Raw genomic sequence first — 13,568 nt, forward strand, 5'->3', positions numbered from 1 at the left:
AACATGGAGGCTATACACAGAGGGAAACATGGAGGCTATACACAGAGGGAAACATGGAGGCTATACACAGAGGGAAACATGGAGGCTATACACAGAGGGAAACATGGAGGCTATACACAGAGGGAAACATGGAGGCTATACACAGAGGGAAACATGGAGGACAGAGAGAAACATGGAGGCTATACACAGAGAGAAAGAAAACACTGAGAAAAAAGGTGAGGTAGGGGAACAAATAGATGACTGGAAGTTGATGCGAAGGAGGAGTGCATGCATTTTCTGTATGAGGGGAACGGAACGGGACGATTGACTAGGGGTCCATGCGAGGGAGGTGTGCATGCCGTAGAGATACAATAACATGTTATTATATGTTGATCTATTTAATTATGTGGGGCATGCATTCCTCACAGAGGTTCCTCTGCTCTCTGTCTCCTCTTAGTTCACCTCTGCCAGGCCAGGTCCTCCTCTAGGAAGATGTTGCGGCTGGACTTGCGTCCTCCGACCGGGGTGCGAGGCTCGCTGGGTTCCAGGATGCAGACGGAGCTGACGGAGGAGTCAGACAGAGCAGACAGGTCCTCTCCAATGGAGCCAGAATCTGCAGACTGGGAGTAGCTCAGAGCGATCTTACGGCAGTAGGTGCAGGCCCGCAGGTCTCCTACACACAGTAACAACGGAGAGAGAGAGAGAGAGAGAGAGAGAGAGAGAGAGAGAGAGGTAGGTAGGTGCAATGGAGGAAGGGAAAGAGACTGAGAGAGGGGAGGAGTCAGTGAGAGGAAGAGCAGGTCCTGCTATGTGCTAGGATGGAGGCAGTATTGTGGTTACTGTGGTGTGGTCACTGCATGGCATGGTTAGGTCACATCACAGCATCATCAAAGGTCAAACAGATGTTTCATTGGTCTCAGATTCTCACATCACAGCAATGTTCGGGCTATTTCAAACAAGGGGTGCTCAAACACTACTGGTCAACCAGTCAACTTATCCAAAATCCAACTTTGCTAACACACACAGCCACGGCAGAAAACACACACACACCATGCTGAGTGCCCATAGGCCTCTGTGTATACATATCCCCAGAGGTAGACCTCCTAGTGTTTCCTGCAACATATCTAAGTTATAGGTGCAACAATGGACTGAATTCAAACTGGAGTTTAAACTAGTAGGGCCTGTGGTCTTTAACACACTGTGACCCTGCTTTGGGAACAACTTTCGGGGCTGCCCCCCCCACCCACTCATGTGAGCCTCCCCCATCCCCAAAGCACTCACCTGTGTAGCCCATAAACTTGCCAGGGATTTCCTGGTTGCAGCAGCGGCTGCAGAAGATCTGTCCGCAGAGCCGGCAGTGGTGGCGGCGGCGGAAGGTGGTGAACTTCTCGTTGCAGTCGTAGCACTCTTTACACTGACTGTCTGGCATCCAGTACTGCTTCAGGTCACTGTCCTGCAACCAATCCCAGAGGGTCTGTTTGTAATGCGTCAGTACAATAAACAGCAGTGTGACGTGAGGTACAATACACAACAGCAGTGTGACGTGAGGTACAATACACAACAGCAGTGTGACGTGAGGTACAATACACAACAGCAGTGTGACGTGAGGTACAATAAACAACAGCAGTGTGACGTGAGGTACAATACACAACAGCAGTGTGACGTGAGGTACAATACACAACAGCAGTGTGACGTGAGGTACAATACACAACAGCAGTGTGACGTGAGGTACATTACACAACAGCAGTGTGACGTGAGGTACAATACACAACAGCAGTGTGACGTGAGGTACAATACACAACAGCAGTGTGACGTGAGGTACAATACACAACAGCAGTGTGACGTGAGGTACATTACACAACAGCAGTGTGACGTGAGGTACAATACACAACAGCAGTGTGACGTGAGGTACAATACACAACAGCAGTGTGACGTGAGGTACAATACACAACAGCAGTGTGACGTGAGGTACAATACACAACAGCAGTGTGACGTGAGGTACATTACACAACAGCAGTGTGACGTGAGGTACAATACACAACAGCAGTGTGACGTGAGGTACAATACACAACAGCAGTGTGACGTGAGGTACAATACACAACAGCAGTGTGACGTGAGGTACAATACACAACAGCAGTGTGACGTGAGGTACAATACACAACAGAAACTGTGTAATGGTGTGATGAGCTACTTGGCTTGATGGGCCAATGGGCTACTTGGCGTGATGGAGTAATGGGGTAATGAGTTAATGGGGTGATGGCATAATGAGTTAATGGCATGATGGGGTAATGGCATAATGAGTTAATGGCGTGATGGAGTAATGAGTTAATGGCGTGATGGAGTAATGGCGTGATGGGGTGATGGCTTAATGGCGTGATGAGTAATGAGTTAATGGCGTGATGGAGTAATGGCGTGATGGGGTAATGGGGTGATGGCATAATGAGTTAATGGCGTGATGGAGTAATGGGGTAATGAGTTAATGGCGTGATGGAGTAATGGCATAATGAGTTAATGGCGTGATGGAGTAATGGCGTGATGGGGTAATGGGGTGATGGCATAATGAGTTAATGGCGTGATGGGTTAATGAGTTAATGGCGTGATGGGGTAATGGCGTAATGAGTTAATGGGGTGATGGCATAATGAGTTAATGGCGTAATGAGTTAATGGTGTGATGGGGTAATGAGCTAATGGGGTGACGGCATGATGGAGTAATGGCGTGATGGAGTAATGGGGTAATGAGTTAATGGCGTGATGGCAAAATGAGTTAATGGCGTGATGGGGCAATGGAATGATAGATACCTGGCTCTTTCCCTCCATGATCTCCTTGAGTCTTTTCAAAGCAGTGCGGAGCTGAACAGCCGTACGGGGGTCGTGAGTGCTCAGGGGGGTTTCTGGTTTCCTACAGTCCTCTAGGAGCACACATGGTGCAAACATTCAGCATACACTTCATAAAACACACTTCACCTAACCATTCAAGTCACGCAAATGCTCCCTTTTCATGCAAATAAAATGCAGAAAGGAGGGAGACAGAGAGCACCTTTTTATACCTCTCTGAAGAGACTGTAGGCTATAGCCCAATATGGGCTTGGAAATGTACAATAAAATGTCTACAAGGATTTGCTTTTGATAATAGCAGGTTAGTTTAAAAAGGACTGCACAATGGCACAACAGAAGCTTACCGGTATATCAGTTCCCATAAACTAGGCTCTAGTGAACAATTATGGTTCATATGAATACAATTAAAACAGATATCGCAATTAAGTAAGAAACATAAAAGGGAGCATGTTAGTTCTTATATCATTATGCAAAAACACACAACTTTTGTTGGCAACAAAACAACACGAGAAGGCACTTCATCGATACATGCCAAAATATAGTTCAACCAACCAAACACACCAAAACCACTCAGGTGCTTGGGTTAGCCGCCCACTCTGAAACCAGGTTGTTAAAATCAGGTGCTTGGGTTAGCCTCCCACTCTGAAACCAGGTTGTTAAAATCAGGTACTTGGGTTAGCCTCCCACTCTGAAACCAGGTTGTTAAAATCAGGTGCTTGGGTTAGCCCCCCACTCTGAAACCAGGTTGTTAAAATCAGGTACTTGGGTTAGCCTCCCACTCTGAAACCAGGTTGTTAAAATCAGGTGCTTGGGTTAGCCCCCCACTCTGAAACCAGGTTGTTAAAATCAGGTGCTTGGGTTAGCCCCCCACTCTGAAACCAGGTTGTTAAAATCAGGTGCTTGGGTTAGCCTCCCACTCTGAAACCAGGTTGTTAAAATCAGGTGCTTGGGTTAGCCCCCCACTCTGAAACCAGGTTGTTAAAATCAGGTGCTTGGGTTAGCCGCCCACTCTGAAACCAGGTTGTTAAAATCAGGTGCGTGGGTTAGCCTCCCACTCAAACCAGGTTGTTAAAATCAGGTGCTTGGGTTAGCCTCCCACTCTGAAACCAGGTTGTTAAAATCAGGTGCTTGGGTTAGCCCCCCACTCTGAAACCAGGTTGTTAAAATCAGGTGCGTGGGTTAGCCTCCCACTCAAACCAGGTTGTTAAAATCAGGTGCTTGGGTTAGCCTCCCACTCTGAAACCAGGTTGTTAAAATCAGGTGCTTGGGTTAGCCGCCCACTCTGAAACCAGGTTGTTAAAATCAGGTGCTTGGGTTAGCCTCCCACTCTGAAACCAGGTTGTTAAAATCAGGTACTTGGGTTAGCCTCCCACTCTGAAACCAGGTTGTTAAAATCAGGTGCTTGGGTTAGCCCCCCACTCTGAAACCAGGTTGTTAAAATCAGGTACTTGGGTTAGCCTCCCACTCTGAAACCAGGTTGTTAAAATCAGGTGCTTGGGTTAGCCCCCCACTCTGAAACCAGGTTGTTAAAATCAGGTGCTTGGGTTAGCCCCCCACTCTGAAACCAGGTTGTTAAAATCAGGTGCTTGGGTTAGCCTCCCACTCTGAAACCAGGTTGTTAAAATCAGGTGCTTGGGTTAGCCCCCCACTCTGAAACCAGGTTGTTAAAATCAGGTGCTTGGGTTAGCCGCCCACTCTGAAACCAGGTTGTTAAAATCAGGTGCGTGGGTTAGCCTCCCACTCAAACCAGGTTGTTAAAATCAGGTGCTTGGGTTAGCCTCCCACTCTGAAACCAGGTTGTTAAAATCAGGTGCTTGGGTTAGCCCCCCACTCTGAAACCAGGTTGTTAAAATCAGGTGCGTGGGTTAGCCTCCCACTCAAACCAGGTTGTTAAAATCAGGTGCTTGGGTTAGCCTCCCACTCTGAAACCAGGTTGTTAAAATCAGGTGCTTGGGTTAGCCGCCCACTCTGAAACCAGGTTGTTAAAATCAGGTGCTTGGGTTAGCCTCCCACTCTGAAACCAGGTTGTTAAAATCAGGTGCTTGGGTTAGCCTACCACTCTGAAACCAGGTTGTTAAAATCAGGTGCTTGGGTTAGCCGCCCACTCTGAAACCAGGTTGTTAAAATCAGGTACTTGGGTTAGCCTCCCACTCTGAAACCAGGTTGTTAAAATCAGGTGCTTGGGTTAGCCCCCCACTCTGAAACCAGGTTGTTAAAATCAGGTACTTGGGTTAGCCTCCCACTCTGAAACCAGGTTGTTAAAATCAGGTGCTTGGGTTAGCCCCCCACTCTGAAACCAGGTTGTTAAAATCAGGTGCTTGGGTTAGCCCCCCACTCTGAAACCAGGTTGTTAAAATCAGGTGCTTGGGTTAGCCTCCCACTCTGAAACCAGGTTGTTAAAATCAGGTGCTTGGGTTAGCCCCCCACTCTGAAACCAGGTTGTTAAAATCAGGTGCTTGGGTTAGCCGCCCACTCTGAAACCAGGTTGTTAAAATCAGGTGCGTGGGTTAGCCTCCCACTCAAACCAGGTTGTTAAAATCAGGTGCTTGGGTTAGCCTCCCACTCTGAAACCAGGTTGTTAAAATCAGGTGCTTGGGTTAGCCCCCCACTCTGAAACCAGGTTGTTAAAATCAGGTGTGTGGGTTAGCCTCCCACTCAAACCAGGTTGTTAAAATCAGGTGCTTGGGTTAGCCTCCCACTCTGAAACCAGGTTGTTAAAATCAGGTGCTTGGGTTAGCCGCCCACTCTGAAACCAGGTTGTTAAAATCAGGTGCTTGGGTTAGCCTCCCACTCTGAAACCAGGTTGTTAAAATCAGGTGCTTGGGTTAGCCTACCACTCTGAAACCAGGTTGTTAAAATCAGGTGCTTGGGTTAGCCGCCCACTCTGAAACCAGGTTGTTAAAATCAGGTACTTGGGTTAGCCTCCCACTCTGAAACCAGGTTGTTAAAATCAGGTACTTGGGTTAGCCTCCCACTCAAACCAGGTTGTTAAAATCGGGTGCTTGGGTTAGCCTCCCACTCAAACCAGGTTGTTAAAATCAGGTACTTGGGTTAGCCTACCACTCTGAAACCAGGTTGTTAAAATCAGGTGCTTGGGTTAGCCTCCCACTCTGAAACCAGGTTGTTAAAATCAGGTACTTGGGTTAGCCTCCCACTCAAACCAGGTTGTTAAAATCAGGTGCTTGGGTTAGCCTCCCACTCTGAAACCAGGTTGTTAAAATCAGGTGCTTGGGTTAGCCTCCCACTCTGAAACCAGGTTGTTAAAATCAGGTACTTGGGTTAGCCTCCCACTCTGAAACCAGGTTGTTAAAATCAGGTACTTGGGTTAGCCTCCCACTCTGAAACCAGGTTGTTAAAATCAGGTGCTTGGGTTAGCCTCCCACTCTGAAACCAGGTTGTTAAAATCAGGTGCTTGGGTTAGCCTCCCACTCTGAAACCAGGTTGTTAAAATCAGGTGCTTGGGTTAGCCGCCCACTCTGAAACCAGGTTGTTAAAATCAGGTGCTTGGGTTAGCCTCCCACTCAAACCAGGTTGTTAAAATCAGGTGCTTGGGTTAGCCTCCCACTCTGAAACCAGGTTGTTAAAATCAGGTGCTTGGGTTAGCCGCCCACTCTCAAACCAGGTTGTTAAAATCAGGTGCTTGGGTTAGCCTCCCACTCTGAAACCAGGTTGTTAAAATCAGGTGCTTGGGTTAGCCTCCCACTCTGAAACCGGGTTGTTAAAATCAGGTGCAAAACCATTTTGGAGATCTTATCGAACACACAGTATAGAAGGCCCTCACCCTGACCCGGCCATAATGGCCAGTCCCCTGCAAAAAGAAAAGACATACATCAGCGTTTTGAATGGATGTCAGGCTACTCACATCGTACATTCTTCTTCATGCCTCTCTATGTAAAACTAATGTCAATGTCAAGAATATCTATCCTTCACAGCTATAAGAATATCTATCCTTCACAGCTATAAGAATATCTATCCTTCACAGCTATAAGAATATCTATCCTTCACAGCTATAAGAATATCTATCCTTCACAGCTATAAGAATATCTATCCTTCACAGCTATACAAAACAACTGTGGGGGAAAAAAGGAGGTAGTCCAAACACACAGTCCATCCTCTCCTCTAAATGTGACTAGGGGTCACCTCTTAGGTGTAATTACGACTAGTCACATCAATTTGTTAAGGGTGAAACTGATACTTTCACCATCATTGTCAGGTCAGAGATCATGCAATCACTCAAAATGTAAACAAATGTAAACGTTTTAAAGAACCACTGTTGGAAGAGGATAGGTTGGCTTACGACTGCAGCACTGGACATACAGTGTATGTGTCCCTCCTGTGGCCCTAGTATGAGTAAGAATGTGTGTGTGTTACCTGCGGCGGTGGATGTTCTACGGAGCAGGTTGGGGTGTTGTTTCCTATGGGTCCCAGAGCCGTGGTTGGAGTGTGCTGGGCTGGTCCAGCTCCTACGCTCCCCAGTGGTTGACGTCAAAGCCACATCCGGTTTCTCTGTCACCGAGGGCGGCCGCCCCTCCTCTGTACACACAGACCAATCACAACGGGTCATTTAAGGTCAATAAAGCTAATTGAAACACAATCACACCTGATGACAAAGCTGTATACTTTAGTATGACATTTGGAGTCTTTATAAAATGCCATACTACAAACATGACAATGCTTTATACGTCTGTAGTACATTCTTATGCAAAAACAACCTTTGTTGTGTTAAGTCGGTACTCCTATTTTAGCAATACAAAGGTCACTTTAAATAAGAGGAATATTTTAGTGTTTTAAAAAAATATTACAAATTACATTTAACCTTTTTTTAACTAGGCAAGTCAGTTAAGATCAAATTCTTATTTACAATGATGTGCCTACACCGGCGAAATCCGGACGATGCTGGGCCAATTGTGCGCCGCCCGATGGGACTCCCAATCACGGCCGGTTGTGATACATCCTGGATTTGAACCAGGGTGTCTGTAATGACGTCTCTAGCACTGAGATGCAGTGCCTTAGATTGCTGCGCCACTCGGGAGTATGTTGTGTCTAACAAGAGGAGCGAAACACGGCTACTGTATACATTGCTGTTGTTGTCAAGATCATGCTCTCTCTTCTAATCCAATTAGAATTGAATCGCCAATTATCTTACAATAACTGAGGAATTTAAAGAATATGAATACTGTGCATAGAATATTTGGTCCTGCTATATTTGAAGTGCATCTTATGAAGGCTTCAATACCACTGCATAAATGGGTCACAAATCATCTATTACTGTATTTCATGCCATATAAAAGATGAACAAATGTGAACAAATAAATTAATGGTTATGTCACATTATGAATCTTTATAGAGCATGATATAAGATTAGATGATTTGTGAAGCATCTATGTAGTGCTTATGAAGCCTATATGAATTTTTTATGAAGCCTTCATAAGTTGCACTTCAAATAAAGCAGGACCGAATATTTAAATGCTCCAAGCTCTGGTATGTGAGCAGAGCTCTGTTGCCTTGGTGAGGGGCCTGCCAGTGAGGGCGGGGCCTGAAGAGAGGGAGACACATGATGGCCCATGTGGTTGAAAGGCCACCTCCTGGCACCTAGACAACATTCTATCACATTACCTCACAGGACATGGGTTCTGATCTGGGCTGCATTCCGTTCCATTCTGCTTCCTCAAACTAATTCTGACTGTAAACCAGGCTGGTAGTCAAGGCTACAGAAGTAACTTTCCATGCATTCTAGGGGACAGTACAGGAGTCTTGACTGTATAGTACTGCAAATTATAGGCTAATATAGGCTACTCCACAGAATGAGAAATAACAAGAAGAGCAGTGTGACAAAACAACATTAAGCTTTTAATAAACTTCCTTGTGGGTAATAGAGAATGTGCTGGACTCTGACTCAGTCACTTTGTCTTGTCTCTTCATCGTAATGCATAGGCTTACTAGAAGATGAACATTTCAAAAGACTGTAAAGTCAACCATCTCAAAACAATCTGTGTGTGTGTGACCTTGGTAAATGACCTTTATTGAAGCGGAACAGGTTGACAAAGGAGCTGTAGGCTGATCGGAGCGGAGGCTCATCCTGCTCTGGAGTCAGGGGTTTGAAGTGTGTCAGGTGAGATGGGCTGCCAGGGGAGATGGGAGGCTTCACACTGCAATCCAGCGTAGAGGGCGAGGATTTGTCCTCAGCCTCCATGTCACTGCTCCTGTTGGAAAGACAAATTATCTCTTGGTGAGACTAGAACACTGGTCACGTCATGGTGATCCTCTGCTTGATCGTGTGATAACAACTAGGCCTAAACAGTGCCATTGCCTACTTGACTTCTTATTTTTATTTAAACCTTTATTTAACTAGGCAAGTCAGTTAAGAACACATTCTTACTTACAATGACGGCCTGCAAAAGGCCTCCTGCGGGGACGGGGGCTATATATATATATATACAGTGGGGAGAACAAGTATTTGATACACTGCCGATTTTGCAGGTTTTCCTACTTACAAAGCATGTAGAGGTCTGTAATTTTTATCATAGGTACACTTCAACTGTGAGAGACGGCATCTAAAACAAAAATCCAGAAAATCACATTGTATGATTTTTAAGTAATTAATTAGCATTTTATTGCATGACATAAGTATTTGCCCACCTACCAACCAGTAAGAATTCCGGCTCTCACAGACGTGGTAGTTTTTCTTTAAGAAGCCCTCCTGTTCTCTACTCATTACCTGTATTAACTGCACCTGTTTGAACTCGTTACCTGTATAAAAGACACCTGTCCACACACTCAATCAAACAGACTCCAACCTCTCCACAATGGCCAAGACCAGAGAGCTGTGTAAGGACATCGGGGATAAAATTGTAGACCTGCACAAGGCTGAGATGGGCTACGGGACAATAGGCAAGTAGCTTGGTGAGAAGGCAACAACTGTTGGCGTAATTATTAGAAAATGGAAGAAGTTCAAGATGACAGTCAATCACCCTCGGTCTGGGGCTCCATGCAAGATCTCACCTCGTGGGGCATCAATGATCATGAGGAAGGTGAGGGATCAGCCCAGAACTACACGGCAGGACCTGGTCAATGGCCTGAAGAGAGCTGGGACCACAGTCTCAAAGAAAACCATTAGTAACACACTACGCCGTCATGGATTAAAATCCTGCAGCGCACGCAAGGTCCCCCTGCTCAAGCCAGCGCATGTCCAGGCCCGTCTGAAGTTTGCCAATGACCATCTGGATGATCCAGAGGAGGAATGGGAGAAGGTCATGTGGTCTGATGAGACAAAAATAGAGCTTTTTGGTCTAAACTCCACTCGCCGTGTTTGGAGGAAGAAGAAGGATGAGTACAACCCCAAGAACACCATCCCAACCGTGAAGCATGGAGGTGGAAACATCATTCTTTGGGGATGCTTTTCTGCAAAGGGGACAGGACAACTGCACCGTATTGAGGGGAGGATGGATGGGGCCATGTATCGCGAGATCTTGGCCAACAACCTCCTTCATTCACTAAGAGCATTGAAGATGGGTCGTGCCTGGGTCTTCCAGCATGACAACGACCCGAAACACACAGCCAGGGCAACTAAGGAGTGGCTCCGTAAGAAGCATCTCAAGGTCCTGGAGTGGCCTAGCCAGTCTCCAGACCTGAACCCAATAGAAAATCTTTGGAGGGAGCTGAAAGTCCGTATTGCCCAGCGACAGCCCCGAAACCTGAAGGATCTGGAGAAGGTCTGTTCTGTATGGAGGAGTGGGCCAAAATCCCTGCTGCAGTGTGTGCAAACCTGGTCAAGAACTACAGGAAACGTATGATCTCTGTAATTGCAAACAAAGGTTTCTGTACCAAATATTAAGTTCTGTTTTTCTGATGTATCAAATACTTATGTCATGCAATAAAATGCAAATTAATGACTTAAAAAGCATACAATGTAATTTTCTGGATTTTTGTACAGACCTCTACATGCTTTGTAAGTAGGAAAACATGCAAAATCGGCAGTGTATCAAATACTTGTTCTCCCCACTGTATGACAAAACACACATCACGACAAGGCTACAATTTCATTGATATTCAAACCATTACTTTTGATCAAGGTTTTACCTGTGGTTTGTTCTAAATAAGTCTTGTCCTCAGTAGTTTAACTGGGCTGTGAGTTGTTCGTTTGAAGCTGATACCTCAGCTATTTAGCGTTCAGTTCCTCTGTTTCTCCTTTCAGACACTTATCATCATACCCATTGAAGTCCTTTTCTTGTGAACCAACCCCATTAACAGAACTACTGTTCTCACTATTCCCCATGAAATTATGTTCCATCTTCCAGTGCAGTGAAACAACTTCACCACTTATGCTCGACTTCAATTGAATCTGTCACAGCAACAGCATATTATGCATAAACTTTGTTTATAAACTACAGTACTCAAAAACATTGTGATTTTATTTGACCATGGAAAAGAAGCTACTGCAAATATACAGCAATGCTGGTTTGATCGAATTACACCTATAGCTTACTAGGTAGAACATAATACTAAGGAACTGACTGAGTGCAAAACAGCCCAGAGCAGTAGTGGTTGTGTTGTGAACCGCATGTTTCTCAGGCTTACCCTCACAGGAGGCACATGATTCTTCTCACTCTCTCCCTACTTTGTAACAGAGCAAACAGGAAGGAAGGCAGAGGCATTAGCCTATAAGCAGAAAGGGAATAAAGTGGGATAGAATAGAATTTCTTCGATTTTTGCTGAGCTTTTGACACTTCTAGAGCTTGGTTCTAAGGTTCTATCTGCAAAAAGGTGATTCGGAGATAACTGGCTTTAAAGATCCGAATCCTCATTGTTTTGAACTTAACAACATGAATTGGGGTATTTAGAGTACTATAAAAGTAGAGAACATTCAACTGAACAAGGCTATCAGTAACTACATTTGAACAAAAATGCAGATAGAACCTGTCTAGTTAAATAAAAAGCTCTTGAATTGTTGACTTGAGAGTAGTCCTTACAGTCCTTGCAAACAGTAGCATTGATGGACAAGAGTACAACTGCAGGCGACCTACCACGATCCACAAATGCAAACCAACACCAGCTTATATCTGGTTGAGTATAAATACAGTACAACATGGTTATTTCTGTATATTGTCAAAGTCAAAACTAGTCATCCAATGTATATTTCTCTCTTCAAATAATGGTGTTCAAAGGCAAGAACAAGTGATTTCGAGTAGCCTACTTAGTTGATCATCTGTCCTATTCAAGTTAAGTCAACAACAAGCATCAACTACCACTGAGCTGAGGAACGTATCACTGCATAAATTCAGAACATACAAATTAGACAAAAAATACTGTTTGATAAAAACAACGGAATTTCTACTTGCAATAAATGTAGTATCTGACTTTTGCTGTTTTCGTCATCAAACGAATATAAACTGTTGCTCTTAACAGCAGTACGAGAAGTAGCTAACGTTACCACTTGTGGAGGGATGGACCGGAGGAAAATGACAACCCCACCAGTATGTTTTCCACCATGTCATGTGACCACTAACGTTAGCCCAATAATGACAGCTGAGAAAGCTAATGCCGCGTTCACGTGCTAGTCAGAACTAGGATACTCTGAAATGTCCGACTTGATACCTGGTTGTAGTTATACACAAGCCACGTTCAACCTCACACTGCTTCAGCTTAGGAGGCAACTATGATAATGTGTGTAAACTAGCTACATAGCCATACTGTTAGTGTATTGCTAATACTGTTAGCTAACTGACTATTGTTAAAAGTAACGTTAACACCTGTGGTAACAACTAACTAACGTTTGTTATCATTGCCATGCAAGAAGACAAACATAAATAAACTCACCAATAACCACTGCAAAGAAGTACCATGCAGATAAAAATATATGAACTTAATTACTCAGATAGCTACAGTAGTAGCCGAACAGACTCTAAAGCTTGCCCAAGAATGTTAGCGTCTATGGATGGGATACTGTAAATCTAGCTAGCTAGCTTTCTGATTACATGTGCCTGGCGAATCAGTGCGCTAGCTAGCGAGATAGTAGGCCCACTGAAGTTAGATAAATGAAGGAGGAGTGAACGCTCATAACTGATTTTCCACAAAATAACACAAATTACCTGTGTGTTGGACTCCTTGTACATCCCTGTATGAATACAGTTAATTAGGTAATTTCCTGCGAAGTGGAGTAGCTACCCTATCTTTCCAAAAGCACAGTGACCCCCGAGCCAGACAAGACAAGTCGAGAGTCGATTGAACTGTTGTGATCACGAGACAAGGGAGCGCCCACTTCTTCTTCTTTGTTGGGTTTTACGGCAGAATGAAAATAACAGATCCCAAAATACAAAAATTATGTGGATAAAAATACTCAAATTATACTGACTACCACGTTGTCACTCAACATGCTCCTTGCCTCTATGGTTAAAATCAATAATCCATGTCTGATCCCTACACAGGCTCAGGAGCCTGGGAGAGCGGCAAATCATCCCTGGCCATCCCTACTGCCTCTGATCTGGCGGAATCACTAAACACAAATGATTCGTTTGTAAATTATATCTGAGTGTTGGAGTGTGCCCCTGACTATCCGTAAATAAATACAAAACAAGAAAATTGTGCGGCCTGGTTTAATTAATATAAGCAATTTGATAATTTGATATTTTTGCAATTACATTTACTTTTGATACTTTTACTCAAGTAGTATTTTACTGGGTGACTTTCACTTTTACTTGAGTCATTTTTTTTTACTCAAGTATGACAATCGGGTACTTTTCCACCACTGGCTGTGG

General features: G+C 44.6%; 1 protein-coding gene across 2 annotated transcripts in view; it reads right to left on the reverse strand.

Annotated features, from left to right (window-relative positions):
• The window catches only part of LOC120064223 (1-phosphatidylinositol 3-phosphate 5-kinase-like), a 37,239-nt gene extending 24,215 nt beyond the window's left edge, over positions 1-13,024 (reverse strand). Inside the window, exons 1-7 of one of the 2 annotated variants that reach the window (XM_039014649.1) lie at positions 12,903-13,024; positions 8,833-9,017; positions 7,186-7,347; positions 6,596-6,622; positions 2,779-2,888; positions 1,261-1,432; positions 442-652 (exon numbers count right to left, since the gene is read on the reverse strand). In XM_039014649.1, the coding sequence (XP_038870577.1) occupies positions 442-652; positions 1,261-1,432; positions 2,779-2,888; positions 6,596-6,622; positions 7,186-7,347; positions 8,833-9,007 (857 nt within the window). In that variant the 5' untranslated portion in view covers positions 9,008-9,017; positions 12,903-13,024. The remainder of the gene's footprint in view (positions 1-441; positions 653-1,260; positions 1,433-2,778; positions 2,889-6,595; positions 6,623-7,185; positions 7,348-8,832; positions 9,018-12,902) is intronic. The other variant, XM_039014650.1, reaches the window with a different exon arrangement.
• Between the last annotated feature and the right edge of the window lie 544 nt (positions 13,025-13,568).

Source organism: Salvelinus namaycush, chromosome 19 (assembly GCF_016432855.1).
Source record: "Salvelinus namaycush isolate Seneca chromosome 19, SaNama_1.0, whole genome shotgun sequence".
NCBI classification, from domain to species: Eukaryota; Metazoa; Chordata; class Actinopteri; order Salmoniformes; family Salmonidae; genus Salvelinus; species Salvelinus namaycush.